Below are 27,028 nucleotides of genomic sequence, written 5' to 3' on the forward strand. Positions count from 1 at the left end.
CTTTCTTTCTTTCTTTCTTTCTTTCTTTCTTTCTTTCTTTCTTTCTTCTTTCTTTCTTCTTTCTTTCTTTTTCTTTCTTTCTTTCTTCTTTCTTTTTAGAGACAGAGAGCAAGCTAGCAGAGGGGCAGAGGGAGAAGGAGAGAGAATCTTTAAGCAGGCTCCACACTTAGGGCAGAGCCTGACACGGGGCTCAGTCTCATGACCCTGAGATTATTACCCTGAGATAATGGACCTGAACTGAAATCAATAGTCTGATGCTTAATAGGCTGAGCCACCCAGGTGCCCCGTAGAGTAAAACTTTAAATGACAAGTGAACTATTTTCAATTTGGTCTCAGATATCCTGTGCAGGAAAAGGGAATACAAGTAATCCAGGAAGGAGGAAGGAAATGGAATCCTAAGTAGACTGTCAATATCAGTGATTTTTCTTAATAGTTTCCTAGATATTTTATTTGTATGTATATTTTTTTCCAATGTTCTTTAATGTATCCCCTCCTTTTATTTTTTTCCTCACGTAGTTTAAAGCAAATTCCAGATATCATATCATTTTGCCCATGAATACTTCAGAAAATATCTCTAATACATAATATTTTTTTTTAAAAAAAAGCATGTATAACTGCAGTGAGATATTTCTTCTCTGGTTAGGAGGTTGTAGAGGGAAAAAAGGTGAGAATTCTATCAACGAATTCATATAAGCATCCTTATGGGGCGCTCATTGAAGTCTTTGAGACTCCAGTCATTTATGTGTAAAATGTATCCTTTGATGGGCAATTCAATTATGCTGAATATTACTACTACTAATATTAATAACTATCATTTCTTGAGTTCTCATGTTTGAAGTAGAATACTTAGCATTTTGAAACAATATTTCATATGAATCCAGATAGCAACATTACCAACATTATCCAGTGGACATTGCAATGTCTCAATTTATAGACAAAGACATAAGTTCAGAGTATTAAGTAATTCCCCAAGATTATAGACTAAGGTACTAGCAAAGGAAAGATTTGAAACGAGCTCCATCTGGCTCCAAATTTCTGCTGCTATGTTATACTGCCACTGTATGAAATAGCACTCCTAATTAAGTTCTTAATTACCCAGGTCACCATGGCTGGAGATGAGTCACACGTGATTAACTCCAAAATTTCTAATCTTCTGCTTATTTAAACAGTCAAAATTAAAAAGGAAAATGTGAGACTTGTGAAAGCCACAGTATAGAGATAGTCTGCTACAGTGAAGTAAACAAATATGGACACTGGAATCAAGTAATCTGGTTTAAATGCACAGTCTTCACAAATTTAGTGTGAGTTACTCTTTTGAGTTTCAGTTTCCTTATCTGAAGAATGAATACAAATGCCTGTCCTCTAATGCTCACAGAAAATACAGTTTTCCCTTTCATAAATTACCTACTGAAACATCCTGAAATACTAGCAGAATCACCACTTTCCCCACCTGCAACAGACATAACCCAAGAATTTGCATCAGCCAACTTCCCAGTATGAAGCAAAATCCTCTTCTTCCTCCTACCAATGATTGAGTCATTCTTCTATTAAATAGCAGTAGCTATTTAAACACTCCAGCAGGAGCTCATACATTTTTACTTTGCAGAAGTCCTTGACTGCTTCACTCTCTCATTCGTGGAATGAATTTGGAAATGACTTTTGATGACTTCAAGAGCAAGACTATGAAGGATCAACCTGATCAGAAGCCAAATAGAAAGAAAGCTAAAGGTATTAGGGGTGGGTGAATGTGCACAGCAACAGAATTCTAGGATTAGGCCAAAAATGTAAATTAATTGAATATAAGATTAGAAAGCTGAAACACTCGAGGATGGAAAAATATTGTAGAATTAATAACATTTACTTAAAAGAAAAACAATTCAGATATAATGGTGATGATGATGATGATGATGATGATGCTGTGAATGAACTAACTTGATATGAATCATGATGTATAGATTCTGATAACTTTTATTAAACATTATCATATGTTATGTTCTATCCTATTCACTTTACCTGCATTACTTCTCTGAATCAGCATTCATAGGTAGACATCCAAGTTAACAGTAGTCATTTGTTCATTCATTCATTCATTCTTCATGTTGTAAATATTGAGTACCTGAATTTTACTACAATTATGAAGCTAAATCTCTCAGATCAGTCACCTACTGAAAAGAATCCAATTGCCTTCTGATCAGAAAATCACTAATGGGAACAGAGGTTGGATTAATCGTCTCTACCTACCCACGAAATGGGACAAAGGGTGTCCTGTAGAAAATGGGAGCTTGTGCCTTCCCTGAACAGGTGTTGAGCCTATGATTTTCTTCTAAAAATTCAGGAGTTTCTTCACTCAAGAGTGGTCGACATACACGCATAGTATAGAATGAATACTGATCAGAGGGAAATATTGGTTGATTTACACAGATATCTACCCCCAAGCTAGAATCCTAAGCAGTTATTTGCAAGAGATACAACTATCTTCTACTTCTCTGCCAACTTGCCACATACACTCCAGGAGCTTAATGACTTTTGAATCAGTGAATGAACTGTATTTCTTCCTGTTAAGATTTCTATTTTGTCTGTCTCATCTCTAGAGTCTAACAGAAGTGCTTTTGACTCTGTGAATATATTTGACCATTGATTGATTTGGATCATTACACATTTGCACTAGAAATTTGAGGATGTAATGTTCCAAGCCATGTAGCAACTGATAGTTGGATTAAAGACCTATGTTTGGATCTTAACATCTGTGTGATCTCATACAATTCACTGAGACTTTGGGTTTCCTTATCTGCATATAGAGGATAACACTACCAGTACCCTATTTGTGTATTGCACAGGGTGAGGAGTTCACATAGATCATATGAGATATTTTCCCATTGAACCAAAATATCTGTGCTTTTGCAGTGGTGGAGCTGTGAGCTACATGACTTATTTGTTTCTTTAATAATGGTGAACGTTTATAACAACAAGGGCCACAGCTGGTGTAAGTATAGGACATGACATTAATATGAGTCAAATGAATATTGCAGTTTAATTCCTATTTTTCTTCGGTCAATAACCTTACTTCCAATGGTAATTTTAGTGGAATAAAAATTGAAAGCACAAAATTATAATTATTTGAGGCGATCTGTTGATTAACTAACTAAAACTTATTTGCTTGGTGTCTGACATTCTTTTATGGTACACTACTTATAAAACACACTGTGTATGAGGTACGTGTGTGTGTGTGTGTGTGTGTGTGTGTGTGTGTGTGTGTCCATCCACATGGTCTATATTAAAAGTATCAGGATCTCTGTTCTGTGGACGAAACTGATCCAACCAAGCTAGACTGAGAGTTTCTTAGAGAGTCATTATGGGGAGAGTAGATAAAGTATAAGCTTTAGAATCAGATACTTAACATCACATTATCTGATATTGAGTCCCGGCTCTTAAATTGTGTCAGTTGTGTGACCAAGAGTAAATTACTTAAATTCTCTGTCTGTATTTTTCATCTGTAAATATGGACAATGAATTATTTGCAGAGCCCTTGGGAGGACTTCTAAGGTAAGAAAGGCAAAGTACAAGTTACAGACAGTTTCCAAAGAATTGTTTGATGACTTGCTTCCATCTTTTACATCTTTCTGATTCTATCCTCTGTCACTCTAGGTCCTCATTTTCTTTCTTCTCGGTGGTGGTGCCCTACTGCTGTGACCCTGGGGATCCTTTGCTTGGGATTACTGGTAACTCTTATAATGCTAACAATGCAACGTAAGTACTGGAACAGGGAGAAAAAGTGAGAACTTACAAACATGGTTTATTAATTGGTTTCATAACAACTATAAACAGCCTTGATTTAGATACAGTTTAGACAAACTTTTTGGAATAAGTGGGAACATGAATAAGTACATTGTGCTTGTCCCTCAAATTGACTGGGACATGGAATTAAGATTATGAATGGTAGGTGTTTGTTTTGTTTTGTTGTTATAACTTCCTGGATAAAGTCTGTTTAAATCTTGGAATGATGAAAAAGAAAATAATTTGAAGCTACTAAGCCACAAGATCCCCTGAGACCCAAAAGGAAAAGAAACTTCATATAGTTCACATTGAGGTTGTTTTTTTTGGTTTTTGTTTGTTTGGTTTTTTAGAGAGAGAGAGCACGAGTGGGGGGAGGAGCAGAGGGAGAGGGAAAGAGAGAATCTCAAGCAGACTCCATGTTTAGCCCACAGCCTGACATAGGCCTCAGTCTGACGACCCTGAGATCATGACCTGAGCTGAAATCAAGAGTCATATACTTAACCTACTGAGCCATCCAGGCGCTCCTACATTGAATTTTAATTGAGATGATGAAATACCAATTTAAAGTTAAGAATCAGAAACACTATCTCAATAAATGAAACATTTAAAATAACTGTAATTCAAATTTATAGAATGGCCACTCATAAGAGAGGATGTTGAGAGGAAAAGAAGTGATAAGAAGGATGAGAGTAGCCAAGAAGGAATGAAAATGGTATCAATCATCCATATAATCTGCCTGTGTATTTAGATTGTAGGTCTGAGTTGCTTTGTCCATCTAGAATCTAGATGATTAAGGCCTTGGAAGTGCTGTTTGTTTCTCAATTGTTGGTTAAAGTCACCAACCATTTATTTTTTCAATGTGTTAACACTTAGGGCCTTCCCTAATGACTAGGATAAGTGCCCTTGACTCAGTGGTGGCGACTGGATAAGTCTTCCCATGAGAAGAATCATTTCACAACAGTCTCAAATCCAGCCTTCAACCCAAGGGGTCCATCTGTTTTGTACTGAACCATCAAGCTTCTAAAACTGAGACATTTGACCCTTAACATTAATTGCCTGCCAGATTTCACAAACTTTATTTCATCCCCACCCTTCCTAAAATGTACTGTGGCTAAAAAAGAAAAGAACCCAAGAAACAAAAAATGCTTGAAATTGTTATGACATAGCACCTTACAATAATTGGGAGGGTGCCTCAAAAAAGGGGTGTCACAGTTTTTAAATAAAATTAGGAAGTCTGGAAGGGTAGAGAGTTAACAGCAGAATAAAGACACAAATAGAGTAAATCATTAATGACAACTATTAATAATCACTGAGTCTGTTGGCATCTATTTCAGATTGTCCATATTTTATTTATGCCATTGATATACCCTTTATCTTATGATTGCTTTTAAGCTTGTCTATAACTATCAATAACAAGCAAAATCCTGTTTGTTTTTTTTTTAACCAAAAGTGTCTGTGACAGTTCCTGACATTAAAAAAAAAAATACTGCAGGAATATTAAATAACTTTTAAATCCATAATTTCTGAGTAATTTTCCAGCAGTTTATCTGTTGTCAAAATAGATAATTTGATTCGATTCTTTGATTTCCTCAAAATCCAGTGGAGGGATTTTTATTCAGGATTGGTAATGGAGTTCTTATTTCAGCTATGATTTAGTATCACAGGTTTCTGATCTTCTAAAGCAACAGCAAGAAAACCTTACTAACCAGGAAATTATACTGGAGGGACAGATCTTAGCACAGAAGCAGGCAGAAAAAGCTTCCCAGGAGTCAGAAAGGGAACTCAAAGAAACGATAGAAACCCTTAACCAGAAGATGGATGAAAATTCCAAAAAACAGATGGAACTTCATCATCAGAACCTGAATCTCCAAGAAGCTCTGAGGAAAGCAGCAAACTTTTCAGGTATGTGGGATGGAGAGGTGAAAAGAAGTAGTGGAAACTTCTCTGTTTAATCTAAACTCTGCTTTGAAAATGTCTCTAGGCACGAAATTGGCATATTAACATATATTCATAATGTTTGACACCAGAATTTCTCAATTTTTGTCAACCCACCCTTCCCTCTGCTAAATTCTTGAGATACCTGATTTAATTAAGCATAGTTTTTGGTGGATTTAAATTTTCTTTCCTCATAAGAACCTCTTCTTTATTTTTAAAATTTGGTTTTGAGATATTTCTGGAAGAATTCTCCCACCCTTACCCTTTGCCATGGATTCTTACTTCTTTCTGTTCCAATGTATCTTTTCTTTTTTTAAAGGATTTTGTTTATTTGAGAATAAGAGAGAACAGAGAGTACCAGTAGGGGGGAGGGGCAGAGGGAGAGGGTGAAGAAGGAAGCCTGATGCAGGGCTCCATCCCAGGACCCTGGGATCATGACCTGAGCCGAAGGCAGACGCTAACTTACTGAACCACCCAGGTGCCCCTGTACCAATGTATCTTAATCATTGATTTCTTTCCCTATGGTGTCTCCTTTGTCCCTGGGAAGCTCTACATTAACTTTATTCTATAACCCTATTTCTTAGAGTATACAACATCAATTTAAATTGAATGAATGGAGGTAAGCTGACTTGCAAGTGTTGGGTAGATACTTTAGGTAAGAGAAAAATATAAAGGGCCCAGGAAGTCAGTTTATATAAGAAGAATTGAGTTGATCTCAGAATCTAGGAGGCAAGTAGAAATAGTATCTCTGAGAAGGGGATGATGATGTGAACTCTGATGTTATTACGGAGTTATCTGTGTCATTTAGTCTTTGTACAACATGTAATTAAATCAGGCATATGCTTTTCATCATAGGGAGATTTAAGGGATATGAGATGGAATTACTCTCAGAGATGCATTGCTTTCTTGGTGGTGTATGAATGAGTGCCCTATTCTCAGCATTAGTAACTAACTGCTACTAATAAACAGAGATTTCTCCAGTTTCTTGCTTGTACATCTCACTTGATCTCAACCATGCAATTTATTTGAATATGGATTATATAACAGTTCACAAATACCCACAGATCTTTATTTTATAGATGAAAAAAATTGATAGCCAGAGAAGTTAAGTGATGATAAAATGATAAGTAGTTTTTTTTAATAAAGTTTTGAAGTTAATAAATCCCTTCAATATTTACAGGGTTATTTAAATTTCCAAAAGAAGCAGAGCTTTTTGGACAAACTGATCTTTAGCAAGTATCAAACCTCTATTTAATGTCTTTATTAAGGAGGGAGCTATCGAGGAAAATAAAGAATACACTGTCTCTAAAAAGGTGTAAAGGAAGGAGACTAATCTATCAAAGATAGGAATGTTTATATAAGCAGACATAGCTGCATACCAACCAATGATTTAGTCCCCAGATGGGGCTGTAAAACAGTTTTGTTTTGTTTTGTTTTTATCAGTTGTATGAGATTAAATCTACATCAGGACCATCCAGAACTGTCTCCCAGAGATTCCAGGCATGGGCAACCAATCAAAAATATTAAGTAATATGTTTTTCACTGGTAGATATCCCAGGTAACATGTTCCATTCCTTGACAGTGTCGGATAAAGGCCAGTTAATAGAGATAGCAAATAAAGTACTGCTTTTCATCAAGCAGCTTTGAGAAGATTCTCAAAAACATTAATAATAAAATACCACATGGAAAAAAAATAGACCGGTTTCCTCAAGTTTGAGACAAGTTTTATCTTTCTTACTAACAAGTCTGTGGTACACAGTGTAGATATGAAGAGAGAGAGATTCTGAGAAGTTACCAAGTGTGGTTTTCAGGAGGTAATCCAGCCAGAAAGGTGCAGGGTCTGCACAGTAACAGACTTTATATTTAGGACTGAAATTAGTGGTGGTTGTCAACCTTTGGTGTACAACATTATCACTACAGTAGCTTTTTAAAAATGGCAATTTCTAGGTTTATCCCGAGATTCTGTATCAAAATATCTTGAAGGGCACCAAGAAGTTTCCTCAATTGATTCAAACGCGAAAGTTTGAGAGGTAGTGCATGTCGTGATTAAACACATGGATGTGAGAGCGAGTCTGCCAAGGTTCACATTCCCATTTATTCTATCTGCCAAAGGAAGAAAATGAATGGAATTTATTTAATCATGTTGTTGTGAGGATTAAATAAGTTAATGTGTGTAAAGTACTGCCAATATAGTGATATTGTGTTTGTTAAAAAAAAAAAAAAAAATTAAAAGAGGACCCCAGGTGGGCTCAATCTGTAGAGCATGAGATTCTTGATCTTGGGGTCATGAGTTCAACGGGGGCTTGGGTGTAGAGTTTACTTAAAAAAGAATTTTTTTTGAATTAAAAGAAACACAGGTAGTTTGAATACCACATATGGCTATGCATTGGACAACGTATGTCCAGAAACAGGAAGCACAATATTTAAGCTTAAATTCATTATTTGAAAACCTGAAGTTTTAAAATATATAAATGTGTCTTTTTTTAAAGATTTTCTTTTTTTTTTTTTTTAGATTTATTTATTGATTGATTTTAGAGAGAGAAAGTGCACATACTAGTGAGAGGGAGAGAGAATCCTGAAGCAGACTGCTTGGTGAGCACAGAGCCCAAGGGGCTCTATCCCACCAGCCTGTGATCGTGACCTGAGCTAAAATCAAGAGTTGGTCACTTAACCTACTGAGCCATCCAGGCACCCCAGATTTTATTTCTGAGTATTTTCCACACCCAGCGTGGGCCTCAAACCCACCCCGAGATTAAGAGTTGTGTGCTCCCCTGGGTGAGCCAGCCAGGCACCCCAAGCTTATCTTTTTGAGAGCAGTGTGGCTATTAACATATCCACTCCCCATTCTTCCAAACATAATTATAAAAAATAGGTCAGATTCTAAAGTTACATCTCAGCTCAAGTTTTGCTTTTGAACACACTTGTTTTTAATTTAGTTTACTAAAATCAGAATACTTTAAGAGAAATAAAGACTATTGGTGTATTGAGGTCTTTGAAGACTCTGGATATAATTCTAATTAAGAAGAGATGATATGCATGTGACAGTCCTGAGGGGAGAATTGATTTAAGAACTGTAGAAATATTTTTACTCAGGCATCACTCACTGATTAGATATGCTACACTTCCTAGGTCCTTGTCCCCAAGACTGGCTCTGGCATGAAGAAAACTGTTACCTATTTTCCTCTGGCCCATTTAATTGGGAAAAAAGCCAGGAGAACTGTTTGTCTTTGGATGCCCAGATGCTGAAAATTAATAGCACAGATGATCTGGTGAGTTTTTATGGTTGTACATTGCACTGGAGTAGTGCCTTATAGGGAAATAAATCAGATTTATGCCCTTGGTGGAGGAGCTCGTGTTTGAGAATCAGAATACTTATTTTCTAGGCTCATCTGACCACTAATGATGTGCATGACCTTGGGTAGAGAGGTTACATGGTATCTCTAAGCTTTTGTAAACATTTCTGTAAAACCATGGAAAGGATGTCGAAGATCTCTTTTGGTTCTTTAGGTTTGTGAATCTAACCTAAACATTACTCCCCACAGGAATTCGTCCGGCAAACAAGTGCCCATTCCAATTTCCCATTCTGGATGGGGTTGTCTCTGAGGAAACCCAGCAGCGCATGGCTCTGGGAGGACGGCTCTCCTTTGAGGCCCCACTTGTAAGTTTCCTAATCTTTGCTGAAGGTGCTAGTGAAGTTGCTTCTGCATTCCACATAATGTCCTCTTCTTGTCAGGGAGAAGCTTCAGGAATTTCTGAATGTTCCTTCTCCACCTCTGTCAGACAGGGACTCGCCCATTTAGCCTTTCAGACCTTCTCTGGAGTTTTCCTTCCCACATTTATTACTGATTTGAAGCTTTTAAGACAAGTTTAAGTTTCTGACACAAGGTGGCAGTAAATCTACTTTTTTTTTTTTTCCCCTTCCCACCTGCAGGTTTAGACTCCAGGGTCCTGTTTCCCAGAACTATCCTTCAGGTAGTTGTGCATATATACAAAGGGGAGCTGTTTTTGCTGACAACTGCATTTTAAGTGCATTCAGTATATGTCAGAAGAAGGCGAATCTACTGAGAGCACAGTGAATTCGAAAGCGCTTGGGAAGAAGAGAAGAATTCTTTTCTGGAATTTAAGTTGTCCTTCATCACTTAGGTGTAAACCATGAGAGCCCTGCTTGTTATTAGCTGATGGCAGAACTCCCTAGCAGAGACTGGGCTTCCGGCCGCCTGGCACCTTGATATCAGAAATTTTGATTCTGTCTCTCTCTCTCTGTTTTTCACCTAGCTTGTCCCAAGTCTTCCTGCCAGCCCTTCAATCCCCCTTCACTTTTTTTTATTTTAAAGTCTTATTCCTCTTCAAGTCTTGGGAGCCCTCTGTACTCAGTCCTCTCTACCTCAGTACCATCTTCCCCTCACCCTCCTAAACCACATAGAAGATGGAACGTGGAGAGCTTGCCCAGCTGGTGGATGCATGGAAAAATGCATGTGAAACAGAAAAGAATGCATGAAGAAACAGAAAAAGGGAAAGGCCGTGCTGGAATCCAGAAACTTGTGTTCTCAACATTTAAAAGCTACAATTTATCGGTCTTTTAAATTGTGATCTTTCTCCAGATTCCACCACGTACACACGCGCACACACGACATACACACCCCACATCATCACATTTTGGGGCAATTGGAATGTCCCAGGAAGTAATTACAAATTGAATGATCTTTTCAGTCAACTAATCACAATTCATTATTGGTTTTCGAATCTAATTATTTCTTCATCCTTTATCAAAGGATAGCTTAATCACTTTAATCCTCAGATAGTATTTGTTAGAATCATGGGGCCTGAGGCAAAAATAGATTTTTTTTCCCCCTAAAGTACACACCATTTGTAAATGAGTTCTCAACTCTGTTGTGCTGTGCTAATATGGAAACACACAGGACGAAAATATGAAGATACTCAATTAAAGAACAAACTGAGCCAGGTATGGAAATATAGCTGAATAGAAACAGGTGGAATTAGAAGTATTCCTTCTATTTTCAGTATTTCTACTCCCTTGCTACCTCCTTCACAGGTTATTCTACTTTTTAAAGGAAGCCTTTCCATTTTGTTGCACATAATCTAGCACCAACTTTATAAAAAAAAAAAAGAAAAGAAAAAGCTGTATCATTCCTAGGAAGACAAGAGATATTTTCTTTTGTTAGCACATTTATTGATGTTTAATTGGCATATAACAAACTTAATATATTTGAAGTAACAAGAATTTTCATATATATGAACATTTTCCATTGAAATCATCGCCACAATTAAGATAGTGAACATTTCCACCATCCCTCCAACTTTTATCATCCTCTCCCCAATGCCTTCTCCTCGGACAACCACCAAACTGCTTTCACTTTGCATTTTGTAACATTTTATATGAATGGAGTCAAACAGTATGCCTTTTTATTTTTGGTCTAGCTTCTTTCACTTAGCTAATCATTTTGAGATTCATTCATCTTGTTGCTTGCATCAATTTTTCACTCTTTCTAAATGTTGAGTATTATTCTCTTAATATACCCCAATTTGTTGATGAATTACCTGTTGATGACCATTTGGGTTGTTTTCAGTATTTGTCTATCGCAGATAAAGGTGCTCTAGATATTTGTGTACAAGTCTTTGTTTGTACATAGTATTTCTCTTCTCTTGGGTAAATGCTTAAGAGTTTAATGTCAGGATCACTCAGTAGGTGTATTTGAGAAATTGCCAAACTATTTACCAAAGTTGTACCATTTGATATTCCTACCAGCAATGTATGAATGTCCCAATTCCACCTAACCTTGCTAACACTTGGTATGGTCAGTCTTGTAATTGTAACCTTCTAATAGGTGTATGGCGGTATATTACTGTGGTTTAATTTGCATTTCCTAAATGAAAAATAATCTTGAGGTCTTTTTATTTACTTATATTGCTTATTTACTATCTACATATTTTCTCTCATAAAGTAATGTACAAATCTGAGAAGTTTCAAGTTGTTTGTTTTTTGTTACATTTTGAGAGCCCTTTGTATATGCTGGGTAAAAGTCCCTTATCAGATGTCTTTTTGATCATCTTTTGTTTTTGTTTTTCAGTTTATGGCTTGACTTTTAATTCTCTGGAAAAGCAGTTTTAAATTTTGATGAAGTCCATTTTCATGTTTTTACTGGTGTTTCTAAGAACTTGTTGCCAAACTCAAGGTCACAAAATTTTCTCCTGTGTTTTCTTCTAGACATTTTATAGTTACAGGTTTTACATGGAAATCTGTAACTTACTTTGGGTTAGCTTGTGAGTCAGGTAGTAAAGTGCTCTCTCTCTCTCATTATTATTATTTTTTTTGCATATGGATATTCAACTGATTTAGAACATTTGTTGAAAAGACTATTCTTTTTTCACTACATTGCCTTTGCACTTTTGTCAACAGTCACCCATATGTGCATGGGTCTTTTTCTGTCTCTCTCTTCTGTTCCACTGATCTATTTACCTATATATTTTTACGCCACCATGAATATTGCAATTTCTCTAAATCATGTAGTGGTAATCCTTCAACATTGTTCTTTTTTCAAAGTTGTTTTGATTAATCTCTGTCTTTGTATTTCCATGTTAACTTTTGAATTGGCTTGTTCATTTCTAAAACCTAACAAACAAACCCTGTTGAAATTTTGAATGTGATTGCATTGAATCTATTAGAAAAATGTGGGGAAAATTGAAATTTTAAAAATACTGATTTGTTCAACTCATAAACAAGGTATATCTCTCCATTTACTTGTGTTCTTTAATTTCTTTAAGCAATGTTTTATAATTTTCTCTGTATAGATGTTTCACATATGTTCTTAGATTATCATCATATATTTCATATTTTTGATGCTGCTAGAGATGGTATTGTTATCATTTATAATTTTAATTTCCAAATGTCTCTTGATAGTATATAGAATTATAATAAACTTTTTTATACTAACCTTATATCCTGAAACACTTATTTTTTCTAGTAATGTGTGTGTATTCCATTGGATTTTTACATAGATAATCATGTCATCTGCAAATAAAAACACTTTTATTTCTTCCTTTCTAGATGATTTTTATTTCTCTTCCTTGCTAGATTTCATAGACTAGACAGACCCTCTAGTAAACATTGAAAGAAAATGTTGAGAGTGAACATCCTTATTTTGTTCTTGATCTTGGAAGAAATCAGTGTTAATACAATTAAGTATGGTGTTAACTGTATATTTTTCGTAGATGCTCTTTTTTCATTTGAAGAAGTTCCCTTTTATTCCTAGAATGCTGAGAGTTTTTATCAGGAATGGGTATTGATTTGTCTACATCTACTTTTTCTACACCTATTGAAATGATCACATATTTTAATATTTTTCTGTTTAATTTTTTAACGTGATGAATTACATTGAATAATTATAAGAGGTTAAACCAACCTTGGGTTCTTGAGATTTATTATCATTTTAATATATTGGTGGATTAGTTCTGCTAAAATTTGTTTCAGGATTTTTGCAAGTATGTTTATGAAGGATATTGATATGTAATTTGCTTTCTGTGTAATGGCTTTGTCTGGTTTATGTTTTAGAGAAGTACTCCTCTATGTCAATTTCCTCAAAGGTTTTGTGTGGAATTGGTACTATTTGTTCATTATTTAATATAGTTTACCACTGAAGTCATCTGGACATGGGTTTTCTTTTTTGGTAAGATTTTTTTTTTAAAGATTTTATTTATTTATTTGAGAGAGAATGAGAGATAGAGAGCACGAGAGGGGGGAGGGTCAGAGGAAGAAGCAGACTCCCTGCTGAGCAGGGAGCCCAATGTGGCACTCGATCCCGGGACTCCAGGATCATGACCTGAGCCGAACGCAGTCGCTTAACCAACTGAGCCACCCAGGCGCCCCTTTTTGTAAGATTTTTAACAATAGATTCAGTTGAATGGATATAATATCATTCAAATAATTCTTTCTTGAGTGTGCTTTGTTGGGTATTAGTGTCTTCCAAGGAATTTGTCCACTTTATCTAAATATTTAATTTCTTGGCCTAACATTTTTCTTTGTATTTTCTTTTTATCATTTTAATATCTCTAGATTTTGTATTAATGCAACTTCTCTCATTCTTGACATTGTTAATTTTTGTCTTTCTCTTTTTTTTTAATTAGTTGGTTTAGAAGAAAAAGTTCATTTTTCTCGATGAAACTTTTTTCATTGAATTTACTTTTTTTGTAAAAAGTACAGTCTATTACTTTTGTTTTCTATTTTATTAATTTCTTCTTCAATTGATAATTTTTCTTTCTTCTACTTAATTATGTTTTAATTTGCTCTTCTTTTTCTAGCTTCTTAAGATGAAAGTTCAGTTCACTGATTTCAGATCTTTTCTTTCTTTTTAAATATAGCCATGTTGTGCTATATGTTTCCCCTTAAGCACTAACTGTAGTGGTATAAAAAATTCTGATTTTTTTTTCATATTTATTCAGTTCAAAATACTTCCTAATTTCCCTTTAATTTCTGTTGTCTCATAACTCCCTTGGGAGCTTCCTCTTCCTGGATGAAATCTGAAACTGCCTCATCTCCCTTACTCAAAGGGCAAGGGGAGACCAAAGAGAGGCACGCTACTCCAGGTTGGGAGGCAGCAGGGTTTTGTTTTGTTTTTTTTAAGATTTATTTATTTATTTTGAGAGAGTGAGAATGAGATAGAGAGAGAGAGAGAGTACATGAGAGCGGGGAGGGTTAGAGGGAGAAGCAGGCCCCTCGCCGAGCAGGGAGCCCGATGCAGGACTGGATCCCGGGACTCCAGGATCATGACCTGAGCTGAAGGCAGTCGCTTAACCAACTGAGCCACCCAGGCGCCCCAAGGGAGGTAGCAGGTTTAATAAGCAAAGGTAACTTACATACAAGGCTTGTCTCAGGTGGCAGCAAGACTAGTTAATCCCCACCCACCCTCCAAATATTAAAAATTTATACAGAGGCCTTAACTAGGCTCAACAATGCACACCAGGCAGGTGTTCTCATTACCACATCACTGTCTTGAGGCTATATATCCTTGGAGCAGCTCCTGGGAGCAGAAAAGGCAAGCAGGATCCATATTTGAAAGACAGGGGAGGGAATGAGGAACCTTTGACTGCTGGTCCAGCTCACAGGTCAATTGGAGGTCATGTCTTTTCGATGACCTTCCCCAAAACTCCACCCTTCTTGACTGGCTTTTATAATCTCACGTACCCCTCTCTTCCACAATGTGCCCCGAGCAGTCAGCAAGGGGTTTCACCAGCATGGAGGTGGCTCATTTGGTGGCTCTCTGGCTGCACTGGAGGCAGATGCCACAGCAAGAATACAGGTACACGTAAGAGAAAACAATGATTCTAAAACCAGTGACACATTTTTTCTACCAAGAGACCGGTGATCCAAACCACTGATTTATTAATTCCCCTGGGCTGGGGGTTGGATCATTTAGGGCATTTACCTGCGTTGTTCTGTGACTTAATAAAGATAATATATTAGCAGATGTATTAGGTATGAACACATAAAATTCTGTTTGGATAATGGCATCGGTGCCTCCTTGAGAGGTAGTAATAGTGTCTAAGGCCATTCTATTTTTGAAGACTCTCATTAGAGTCATTTCAGCGTTCAGTAAGGACAGGTTGTGTTGACTATCATTTAAGGCTTGTTGGGTGAATTTTGTAAGGGCTCCTCTGTGTCGTATAACATCCTCTAAACCAATGCGGAGCAAAGATAGCAGCCAAATAGTGAACTAGTAGAAAACAGAATGTGCCCACCTGGCCTTGAGAAGAGGGAGGCTGGCAGTTTTAGGAACCTGACCTGGTTGTACATACCTGTGGGGGAGGCAGCACTGTCAGGCAGGAGATGGACTAGGAACAGGACATGTCAGACCAGGACCCCTATCTTCTCCTCTCTTTCAATGACACATGTTCCTGTCCGTTCATATATTCTAACAGGTGCATCTTGCATCAGGACAACAGAATTTCAGTGGAGATTGAATAGTTTCCCCCACCCAGAGGGTGCAAAGTAACTCACCCATCTTGGGGGGATGTCCCATTGCAAATTCCAGTAGATAACTTTTTTCCCCAGTCATTATGGGGCTTTGTGCTCTCAGCAGCATGGAACATTGATCCTCAGTGAGAATCAGGTCCATGGCTGTTTCCCAAGACTTCCATACCTTTATTGTATTTGTGCCTCAGCCGTGGTCCCTAGTCTGGCATGTGAGGCAACAGGCCCTACTGGTTGATCATTCAAATGTATTAAAGCCTGGGATAGTGTTTTAGCCCACCCAGTCAAGGTGGTTTTACCTGTTAATAATTTAATCTGCTGTTTTAGTGGTTCATTTTTCCCTTCTACCAGCCCTGCTGCTTGCCATTTGTAGAGGAGACGGAACATCCAATGTCAATTCTTTTGCCTAGTCTTGTACTTCTTAACCTTTGAAATGTGACCCCTCACTACTGTCTAGGCGTAATACTCAGCTTCTCTCATCCCCTAATAGTGGCAGCCTGGTTTCCCCAGTGACAGGGGAAAGTTTGGATTAGGTAAGATTCAGTGTCCACACAAACCAAGGCATACTTAGAACCCTCACTCAGAGAAAGGGGGCCGACATAATCAATTTGTCAAACCCTTACTGCCTGGGAACTTCAGTGGATGTTCCCAGATTCTTCCAGCGGTTGTCCTGGGCATTGTTCAGAATACACAGGACATGATGTTACTTCATTAACCAAGTCACTGTACTTCACGGGCAGTCCAGCATCCTTGGCAAGATGCCATCCCACCAGACACTGTGGTGGTCATTCTTTGTATGCACCCAATCTGCTTTTTTTTTTTATTATGTTATGTTAATCACAATACATTACATCGTTAGTTTTTGATGTAGTGTTCCATTATTCATTGTTTGCGTATAACACCCAGTGCTCCCAATCTGCTGAATCTATTGAAGGGTCAGTAGATAGGGTTCGTAACTGAGCTAGAGCATCAGCTTTCTGACTGCGAGGGGGTGTCAGTGCCTTGTGAGCTGGGACATGGAGGACAGTGACGAGTACCTCAGGCTCTTCCAGATGGACCCAAATGTCTTTCCACATATCCTGCCCCCACAAGGGCTTGTATATGATCATCCATCCCTTGGCTTCCCATTGTCCAAGCCATAGGATCAATCCCTCTGAAAACAGCCCAACTGTCCTTGCAAAGGATTAATGACCAGGGCTCATGAGTGATCACTAGGCAGATTGCTCTGAGCTCAGCCCCCGGGCTGCTGCACTGGCAGCTGTGTGAGAGGCTCTCCCTGGAGGAACACTGTGTACACCACTAGGAGCTGTTGCTCTGTAGGGGTGTAATGGGTTTCTGTCCCCTTACAGGGCTGGGACCAAACTCCTAGGGGCACTCCCCTTTCTGCTATCTCTGCCACAGTGCTCAATTCATCCCTTCTGGAGTCGTACACACATGTACCTCAAATGGTAGCCCTGCTCGAGAGAGATGCCCAGAGCTTTAATTTACTTAACTCGAATTTTTGCTTTTTCATTGTTGCTCTGATCCCCAGTCCCATATGCACCCTTTCTTTAGCAGGCAGTATAAGGAATGGAGGCACTGGGCCAGGAGAAGAATAAAAGTCTTCCAGAACCCCATAATCCTTACAAAGGCTTGTACATCATTAATTATAGCTTTTGGGGCGACATGGGTTTTACCCAACCAGACAACATCTAAAACATTATAGCAGTGCCTGGGCTTTGGATTTTCCGTTGGTCCATTAGCCATCTTCTCCCTTAGAGATGCTCTAGCAAAGTCTGCGGAGTGTTCTGCAGCAGAGGCCAGTCTTCCCATGTTAACGCTGTATCATCAGTGTAAGGGGCCCATTTTACTGATGTGGGGAAGGACAACAGGGACAAGTCCCAGCTACCATCCCGCACATGGTGGGTCTTATGTAGGTAGCCTTGCAGGAGCACTGAAAGTTTCATCTTTGTCCTTCCCACATGAAGGCAAATTGATCTTAGTTATCAGAAACCTGTGCTTGTCCAAGTCTTTTCCATGAAATCTCCTTGAAGGTGAAGCACTTATAAAAGACTTTTTTTTTTTGACCAAAGCATCAGAGTAAAACAATAATTGCAAATGACAAAAAAACTTAAAATGGCCATGCTTAAAGACTTGAGAGTTCATCATGATGAAATTGACAAGGGAATTTGGTTATTTCTATGACATACATTTTTAAAATTGTGATTTGTGGGCGCCTGGGTGGCTCAGTTGGTTGTGTCTGCCTTTGGCTCAGGTCATGATCTCAGGATCTTGGGATCCAGTCCCACATTGAGCTCCCTGCTCAGCGTGGAGCCTGCTTCTCCCTCTCCCTCTCCCTCAGCGCTCTCCCTCTCTCTCTCTCTCAGATAAATAAATAAAATCTTAAAAAAAATTGTGATTGGTAGCATTATACCAGGACATATCAGATATTAAGAATTTTATACAAATATACCGTAAAGCAAGTTTAGCACCACTTCTTATTTGACGATGCTTCTCACAAAATTTAACATAGACAAAAAATTACATAGTTGTAAAAAAAACCCAAAAAACCTTATTTTTTTTAATAGACAAGACTCAGTTTCTTAAGTAATAAAAACCTGGTAAAGACAAAACATGGAATCTTTATTTTCTAGGCAGATTACATTAAGAGTAAAGGAAAACCTTTGTTTATAATTTCTTATTAAGAGCAGACCAATAATCTACAAGAACTTTGTCCTCCTAACAGAGAGAAAACCAAATTTTCATTTTCCTATGGTGTACTTTTGAAATCAAAACTCTCCTCTAAAGCAAGCAAACAAACAAACAAAAAACTTACATAAATCAATTCTAATCTTAGCTTGACTACGGGTAAAATTCTTTTCTCAATATGCCTTTTCCATAAACCTTCTGCAACTTTCTAAACCCATACAGTTGTCATTCCAAAATCCCAGCTGGGAATTAGGTACCCACTCCCATGGCTTAAGCTTTTCACTGATATTTGTGATCTTTTGGAGGCTGTAGACTAGTTTTGGGGCAAGGGAACTTCTAAAGCACTGTGTGTTTTAAAAAGCCTTTCTCCTCGTTTTTTTTTTTTTCCTTCAGTCTCTGTGGGCAAAGGTTATCTACTGGGTGTTTACATTTCAAAGACATGTAAGATTTACAACTCAAAAGGACACAGAAAGAATGTAAGTTTTCTCTTGGGAGTTTTGGGGTAATTGCTATTTAAAATTTTCTTTGTATAAAGGATCCCAAGTCATGGGAGTCCCTCATCAATCACCATTAATAGCCTCCTCTTCATTTTCATCTTTCCCAGGAATTCCACCTCTTAATCAGGCTTTGTCACCAATGCCTGGATCTTAATCAGTGGCAGTTTGCACCCTCCTAGCTTTGCAAAACAGCATGCTAATCTCTCCAACTGATTATCCTGCTCTCCTACCTTGGCAGCCAGCCGGAAGCTGGCGGACTAGTGGACACCCACACATCCTTCTCTACCGTCAGCTCTTCTAACTTTCTAACCCGAGTGTCAGCCTCTAGTTGGGCATCGGTGGCCAGCCGAGCTGCCCACAGTAGAAGCCAGCCCGATGCAGCACCCATATGCTTCCCTTCTCTGCCACAGTGAGCTGTCCTCAGTTTCCCCAATAAGCACATTACCACAGCCAGCGTTTTCGGGGTGTCCTGGAGTCATGCAGTGGTCCACAAGCATCTAACATGTGGACCACCCCTCCCCACATAAAAGTCAATGGATTCCCCCGGAAGATCCCTCTTTCCCATGGCTTGTTTCTTCAGTCTCCTGGCTGGCTCACCAGTTGTTGGTTCGCAACCCTCTTGGGAGTTTCCTCCATGTAGTCTGAAACCAGCCCCATATTCATCAAGGGCAGAGAGAAATGAAGGAAAGAGGCAGGCCTTTCAAGATTGGTAGGCGGCAGGTTTAATAAGCAAAGGAAACTTACGTACAAAGCTTGTCATGGGCAGTCATAAGAAAGTGAATCCCCACGCCCACCAATTTAAAAAAGTTTATGTAGAGACCTTAATTAGGTTCAATTACCTACACTATGCAGGTGTTCTCAACACCACATCACTATCTCAAGCTTATGTCCTTGGAGCAGCCCCTGGGAGTGGGAAAAGCAAGAGGAATCATATCCAAAAACAGAGGAGAAGGTGAGGAGCCTCCCTGGGGTTAGCTCACAGGTCAGTTAGCAGTTACATTTTTTTTTTTTTCAATTACCTTCCCCAAAAACTTCTTCTTTGCTCAGTTGGTTGTTTAGAAATGTGTTATTCAGTTTCCAAATATTTGGGGATTTTCCAGAGATCATTGTGCTATAGGTTTTCAATTTAATTCTATTCTAGGCAGAAAACAAACTTTCTATGACTTGATCTTTTAAATTTATTGAGACCTGTTGTTAAATTTTTCATGTATACTTGAGGAGAATGTGTATTCTGCTGTTGTTAAGTGAAATGATCTAAAAATGTACATCAGATGAAAGTGGTTGATGACTTAGTTCAAGTCTACTATATCCTTGATGATTTCTGGGGGTCTATTATCCTATCAATTATTGAAAAAGAAATATCTAAGCCTCTGACTATAATTGTAATTTTATGTTTGTCTTGTAGTTCTATCAGTTTTTGCTTTGTATGTTTTAAAGATAATAGAGGCATCAATATTGTGGATTGTTATTCCCTCTTGATGAATTAACCCCTATATCATTATGAAATGAACTTCTTTATCTCTATTAATAATGTTTGCTATGTATCTATTTGTCTGAAATTAATGTTGCCATATAGCCATTCCTGGTTTTCTCTGAGTAATGTTAACATGGCATACCTTTTCAGTCCTTTTACCTTTTTTTTAAACATTTTATTTATTTACTTGAAAGAGAGCAAGAGTGAGAGAGAGAGAGCACAGAGGGAGAGGGAGAAGCAGACTCTCCGCTAAGCAGAGAACCTGATGCAGGGCTTGATACCAGGACCCTGAGATCATGACCTGAGCCGGAGTCAGATGCTTAACCGACTGAGCAACTCAGGTACCCCAGTCCTTCTACTTTTAACATATTTTTTTCTCTTTATACTTAGAATGTGGTTCTTTTAGGTGACATATAGTTGAGTCTTGCTATTTTATATAATTTGACAATTTCTGTCCTTTAGGTGTTTAAACCATTTACATTTAATGTGATTTTAATATAATTAGATTTAAATCTTTTTGGTATTTGTTTTCCATTTGTCTCAACTTACCTTTGTTCCCTTTTCCTTTTCCTGCCTCCTTTTTTTAAAAAAGATTTTATTCATTTATTTGAGAGAGAGTGTGTGCACATGAGCAGGGGAAGGGGTAGAAGGAGAGGGAGAAGGCAAGAAGCAGACTTCCTGCTGAACTCAGAGTGAGGAACACAATGTGGGGCTTGATCCCAGGATCCTGAGATCATGACCTGAGTTGAAGTCAAATGCTTAATTGATGAGCCACCTTCCTGCCCACTTTTTTTTTTTTAAAGATTTTATTTATTTATTTGACAGAGAGAGACACAGCGAGAGAGAGAACACAAGGAGGAGGAGTGGGAGAGGGAAAAGCAGGCTTCCCGCTGAGCAGGGAGCCGGATGCGGGGCTTGATCCCAGGACCCTGGGATCATGACATGAGCTGAAGGCGGACGCTTAAAGACTGAGCCACACAGCCGCCCTTCCTGCCCACTTTTGTATTAATTAACTATCCCATTTTATCTTCCTGTTGGCTTATTAGCTATTTCTCTTCATTATGTTATTTTTGTATTTGTTTCAGGATTTATAATACACATCACAACTTATTGAAGTGATATGCAACCTCATGTATAGGAATAGAACCTTACAGCAGGATACTTCCATTTCTCTTCTCCCAGTTGTCCTGCTAATGGTACCATACATTTCATTTTTATATATATTATGAACATCAAAATACATAGTTATTATTTTTGCTTAAAGAGTAAGTTATCTTTTTTTTAAAAAAAGATTTATGTATTTGGGGGGCAGAGAAAGCACATGCTCTGGGGAAGGGAGGGGAGAAGGAGAGAGAATCCCCAGCAGAGGCAGGGCTCGATCCCACAACTCTGAGATCATGACCTGAGCCAAAACCAAGAGTTGGCTGCTCAACTGACTGAACCACCCAAGCACCCCAATGTAAGTCATCTTTTAAAGATGTTTAAATAATAATAAAAAACTACATATTTACCCATGTAATTACTATTTCTGATGCTCTTCATTTTTTCCCCCTAAATCTACATTATTATCATGTGATATTTTCATTTGTCTTGAAGGACTTCCCTTATCATTTCCTGTTGGGATGGTCTGCTTGTGAGGAATGCTTTCTGCCTTTTGACCACGTTTGGCAAAATTTAAGCTACTAAGCTATTATCTATTCAAATATGTATTCTGCTTCACCCTGAACCCCTCTTCCCTGCCACACACACTCTTCAGGGACTCCAATCACATGTGTATTAGGTAGCCAGAAGTTATCCCACCGTACCCTAATGCTTCTTTCTTTCCTTTTCCCTCCCCTCCCTCCCCCTCTCCCTTCCTTCTCTCCCTCCTTCCTTCCCTTTTAAAGTTATTTCTCTCATGTTTCATGTTTGATAGTTTCTATTGTTAAATCTTCAAGTCCATTAATCTCTTCTGCTGAGTATCTGTCATTAATATCCTTCAGTGGGGTTTTCATCTTACGCTTCATAGTTTTCATTTCTCAAAGTGTGCTTTGTTGTTGTTGTTGTTGTTGTTGTTGTTGTTTTTAAAGATTTTCTTTTTAAGTAATCTCTACACCCAATGTGGGGCTCAAGCTCACAACTCAGAGATCAAGAGTCACATGCTGTACCTACTGAGCCAGCCAAATTCACCTACTTTTTTAAAAAATATCTTCCATGTCTTTATGCAGCTTTTTAAATATATGAAAGAATCCCTGGGGAAAAAATTCTAGAACACGACTTTCTTGCCTCTGTGTCTAGCATAGTTTCTATTTCAAAGTTGATGACAGAGCTGTCTTTGTAAGCCAGTGCCTATGAGTCACTGTCCAGTCACACTTCCTATTTCTATCTCCAGTTCTTATAGACATTGGTGGCTTGTCTTCCTAAACCTTAGATTCACAGGCAATTGACCTAATCTGATCAATTTTGGGGATCTCTCTCTTTCTTATTTTAGGTGACTGTTTCTTGATTGGTTTAAATCATTTTAAACAATAAAGTTATTGTTAAACCACTATAGCTTTTGATCTGTAGCCTATTTACATATACCCTGACAGCAAAGACTGGTTTTTACATTTTTAAAGTGGTTATTTAAAAAAAATATGCAGCAGAGACCATAAGGGATCCACAAAGTCTAAAATATTTACTCTCATTCTTTGCACAAAAACATTTGCTGACTCCTGATATAAATAACTTAATGCATTAAAGACATGCATAAGGACCCTGAATTTGGACTACCTGAGTTCAAATTCTAGTCTATTACTATCTCTGTTGTCTAAGGCGAGTTACTTGATATCTTAGTACCTTGATTTCCTTAATTGAAAGACACAAATCATGCTAGTAACTCATAGATCTTCCTATCACATCTAGTAGCTCATAGATAGAGAATTTAATGGGATAATGTTTATGTAATACCTCACATAGTGCCTAAGATTTGTCAAGCATTCAAGAAATGTTAGCTATTTATATTATTAGTTCATTTTCTTCCTGTCTTTATAAAGTTCTACAAGTGTTTCCGTTTTTAATAGTAGGTTCTCAACCTCTTACAACAAATTTTGGCCAAATAACAAAGACTTTCTTAACCTAGGTTTAATTGTGTTTGTAGGGCGCCTGGGTGGCTCAGTCGTTAAGCGTCTGCCTTCGGCTCAGGTCACGATCCCAGGGTGCGGGGATCGAGTCCCGCATCGGGCTCCCCGCCCCGCGGGAAGCCTGCTTCTCTCTCCTCCCGCTCCCCCTGCTTGTGTTCCTGCTCTCTCGCTATCTCTCCGTCGAATAAATAAATAAAACATTTAAAAAAAAATAATTGTGTTTGTAAACATTGCTTAGAATTTCATTGTTGTTGTTGTTGAAATAGTGTGCTGTGGAATGTACCCTGACTTGGCACTTGTTTTCTTAACCATAAAAAAAAGAAAAGAAAAACGAAAAAATTACAGTTCAACGTTTCTTCCTTTCTACTTTATAGAGATTTTCTGAGTTAATCAGGGCTCTGCAAGACATTGGGGTCAGAATGAGAATAGATGGCATATAAGTGAATATTATTTTTCAAATATTGGCTTACCTTAGAACATTTCACAGAGTTAGGCTATGCTGGTTTGGAGACATGAGCAGAATATGTATGCTTTCCTGAACCTATCATTCAAGTTTTACATCTTAGCAAGTAAAATGAGCAAATTTTAAATATCCAATCTTCATACCTTAATATCTCCAAACGTACCTTCTTTGCACCTACATTTACTTCCAACTTCTGCCTCTCCATGATCATTTATCCTAATCTACACAGTGTGCACGGTATGAACCTGTCAAGGATTCCATGGACCAGAGAATTGATGGACCATGTTTCCTGGGAGCAAATTTTAAAAATGAGAGAGAAGTAAGTGGTTCTGAGCATTTGCACAGTTGGGAAACTCAGAATTCTAAGAATACTAGCCATTTGGCTTGTACCTGGACCATAAGAAAATCTAAGTGGCTTTGAACATTATTGAGTTGGCCCTTAGTTAGGACACATTTAAACGTTAATGGTCCCTATTATTAGTCAGTGAACAGTTACATGCCTCAGCTCTTCCCTGGCTCTTTTACTCCATTAAGAGCACAGCTGACAGATCATTTATAATTCTACCATTAGAGAATAGACAATCCAGTGGTAGTATAAATTATTTAAGTTCCGTAAAGCAGCCTATAAGACTGACAGCAGAAATCTACCTCAATATATTCATAAATGTCAAATGATCTGCCTTCGCTAAGCTTTTTTCTGAGATATGCTTATATAGGACCAAGTCTTTTATTTGTTTGCAACAAATCTCAAATATTAACAAAAACATTTGAATGAGCAATTTTTCCAAATATTATGACCATCATATTAAGCATATGTGTTACATTTTGAAAATAATGTAGGATACATAATATTTAATTTTAAAATAGCTGATTATCTATTAAATACCCAAATAATAGTATCAGGATATTTTGTTTTTCTCCAAGTTATTCTAATTTACTTTCACAGAGAGATGTGGATTAAATATTTTTCTCATTTACTTTTTTTTTTTTGGTTATTCATTCATTAACAGCTCTCTTGAGTGCCTTCTTTCTTTAATACTCACAGTGTAAACAGTAATGGATATACATAGAGCCTATTCTCATGCTGCTTACAATCTAGCGTGGATGAAGAAAGATAACAGTTAAATTAAAAATAGCTTCATGTATACAATTTTATTCATTTATTTAACATGTACAAGTACTATTCTGGATGTTGGGAATTAACAGTGAACAAGACAAGGTCCCTGCCCTCTGGGAACTTATGATATGGTGGCAGAAATTAAAAATTAAAAATTACGGGCGCCTGGGTGGCTCAGTTGGTTAAGCGACTGCCTTCGGCTCAGGTCATGATCCTGGAGTCCCGGGATCGAGTCCCGCATCGGGCTCCCTGCTCAGCAGGGAGTCTGCTTCTCCCTCTGACCCTCTTCACTCTCGTGCTCTCTGTCTCTCATTCTCTCTCTCTCTCAAATAAATAAATAAAATCTTTAAAAAAAAAAAATTACGAGCGCCTGGGTAGCTCAGTCGGTTAAGCATCCCACTCTTGGTTTCAGCTCAGGTCATGAACTCATGGGTCGTCTGCTTGAAGATTCTCTGCCCCACTCCACCATGCTCTCAGGTGCATGCGCTCTCTCACTCTCTCTCTCTCTCTCTAAAATAAATCTTTAAGAAATTAAAAATTAAATAAACATACATGGCAATAATATAGATGCCTTTAAGCAGAGTGAAAGTCACATTTTTATTATGAATTAGGGCCAACCTGCAGAAATTCTTCAGTTTTACTCACAAGTGAATAAAATAGTCACTTCCTCTAACTTGTCCTGAAATTCCCACCACAAAGCAGCAGATGGCCCCATCACCTCGTTCATGCCTGCCAAATTTTGCTAAATCTTTTTGATTACTTTGTCCTGACTTCACTCAGATCACACACCCCATGGAATCTGTTTTCATTTCTTTTTTAGTTATCCTGTACCTCTCTTACTCACTATCCAATGTTCCCAGTATAGATTTAAGACCCATCACACCCATTTTACTGGTGAAGAAACAAGCAGATTAAAAAAAAAAAAATTAAACAACATATCTAAAGTCAATCAACGACAGAATCAGGAGAGGCCAGGCAACATGATGCATTTTTTAGAACTTGGACTTCGAATACAGAAGTTCTGCCAACAAGAAGTTCTTAGGGATATTTTTCCCCCTATGCAATTCAAATCCCCTATCTTGGGTTGCTTCCTCTCTTTCTCTCAAAAAAAAAAAGAATGGAATATACCAGGTGAATAGCTTCTATTTTGTGGGTTCAATTGCTTTTCTTCTAAGTGAAATTATGAAATTCCTACATACAAAACAAGCAAAATCAGGGGTGCCTGGCTGCCTCAGGCAGTAGAACATGTGACTCTTGATCTTAGGGTCCTGAGTTCAAGCCCCATGTGGGGCATGGAGCCTAGTTAAACAACAACAACAACAAACAAAACCACAAGCAAAATCAGAGATGCTCTGGTTGTATCAATGCTGGGGCAGTCTAGAGATTTCCCTGTTTGTTCTGTCCTGTATCACATTTTGCTGTATCTTTCTTCCTATTAAAGATGAGGCTGAGTTCAAGGGTACAGGAGAAAATAAAAATACAGTTAATGCAGTCATGTTCCACTAAAATGTGAATGTCCAATGTAGCAATAAAAGTAAACACAATGGAGAAAGAAGAGCCATGATGGGTGGAAGAGAGAGGGACAATGCCACAAGTAACCTCACACAAACACACAAAAAATACTTCCTGCTTGAAAATGACACCCAATGCCCATTGTTTTCCTCTGCTCTCCAAAGGAAATTTAAAGACAACTTGGTTGTGATTTGGGACTAGAAATTAGAATTGCCAATAGTTTGGTTTTTTCATAAGGTGTATAGTTGCTTGTCCACCCCCCCAGATAGACACAACTCTGGAGACACTGTACTAGACATTGGACAGAGAATACCCTGTCCATAGAGGACATAGAGACAGAATTCTTGTCTTTTTGGAGCTTATAAACTGGATCAGACAATAGAATTGGATAATTTTAGACTATAATATATGAAGGTAAATGTATATATGGTGCACATATATTATTACTTTTAAAGGTTTTTAATTAATTTATACATTAACCC

At 37.8% G+C, this 27,028-nt stretch overlaps 1 protein-coding gene across 1 annotated transcript; it reads left to right on the top strand.

Annotated features, from left to right (window-relative positions):
* Positions 1-1,595: 1,595 nt before the first annotated feature.
* On the top strand, positions 1,596-12,647 carry OLR1 (oxidized low density lipoprotein receptor 1). The gene is made up of 6 exons (XM_025879960.2): positions 1,596-1,728; positions 3,646-3,747; positions 5,431-5,676; positions 8,839-8,978; positions 9,252-9,367; positions 9,641-12,647. The coding sequence occupies exons 1-6, from the start codon at positions 1,641-1,643 to the stop codon at positions 9,783-9,785; spliced, it is 837 nt and encodes a 278-aa protein (XP_025735745.1). The 5' UTR covers positions 1,596-1,640; the 3' UTR covers positions 9,786-12,647.
* Positions 12,648-27,028: the final 14,381 nt, after the last annotated feature.

Source organism: Callorhinus ursinus, unplaced genomic scaffold (assembly GCF_003265705.2).
Source record: "Callorhinus ursinus isolate GAN/ISIS: 27379988/994484 unplaced genomic scaffold, GSC_fseal_2.0 scaffold27, whole genome shotgun sequence".
NCBI lineage: Eukaryota > Metazoa > Chordata > Mammalia > Carnivora > Otariidae > Callorhinus > Callorhinus ursinus.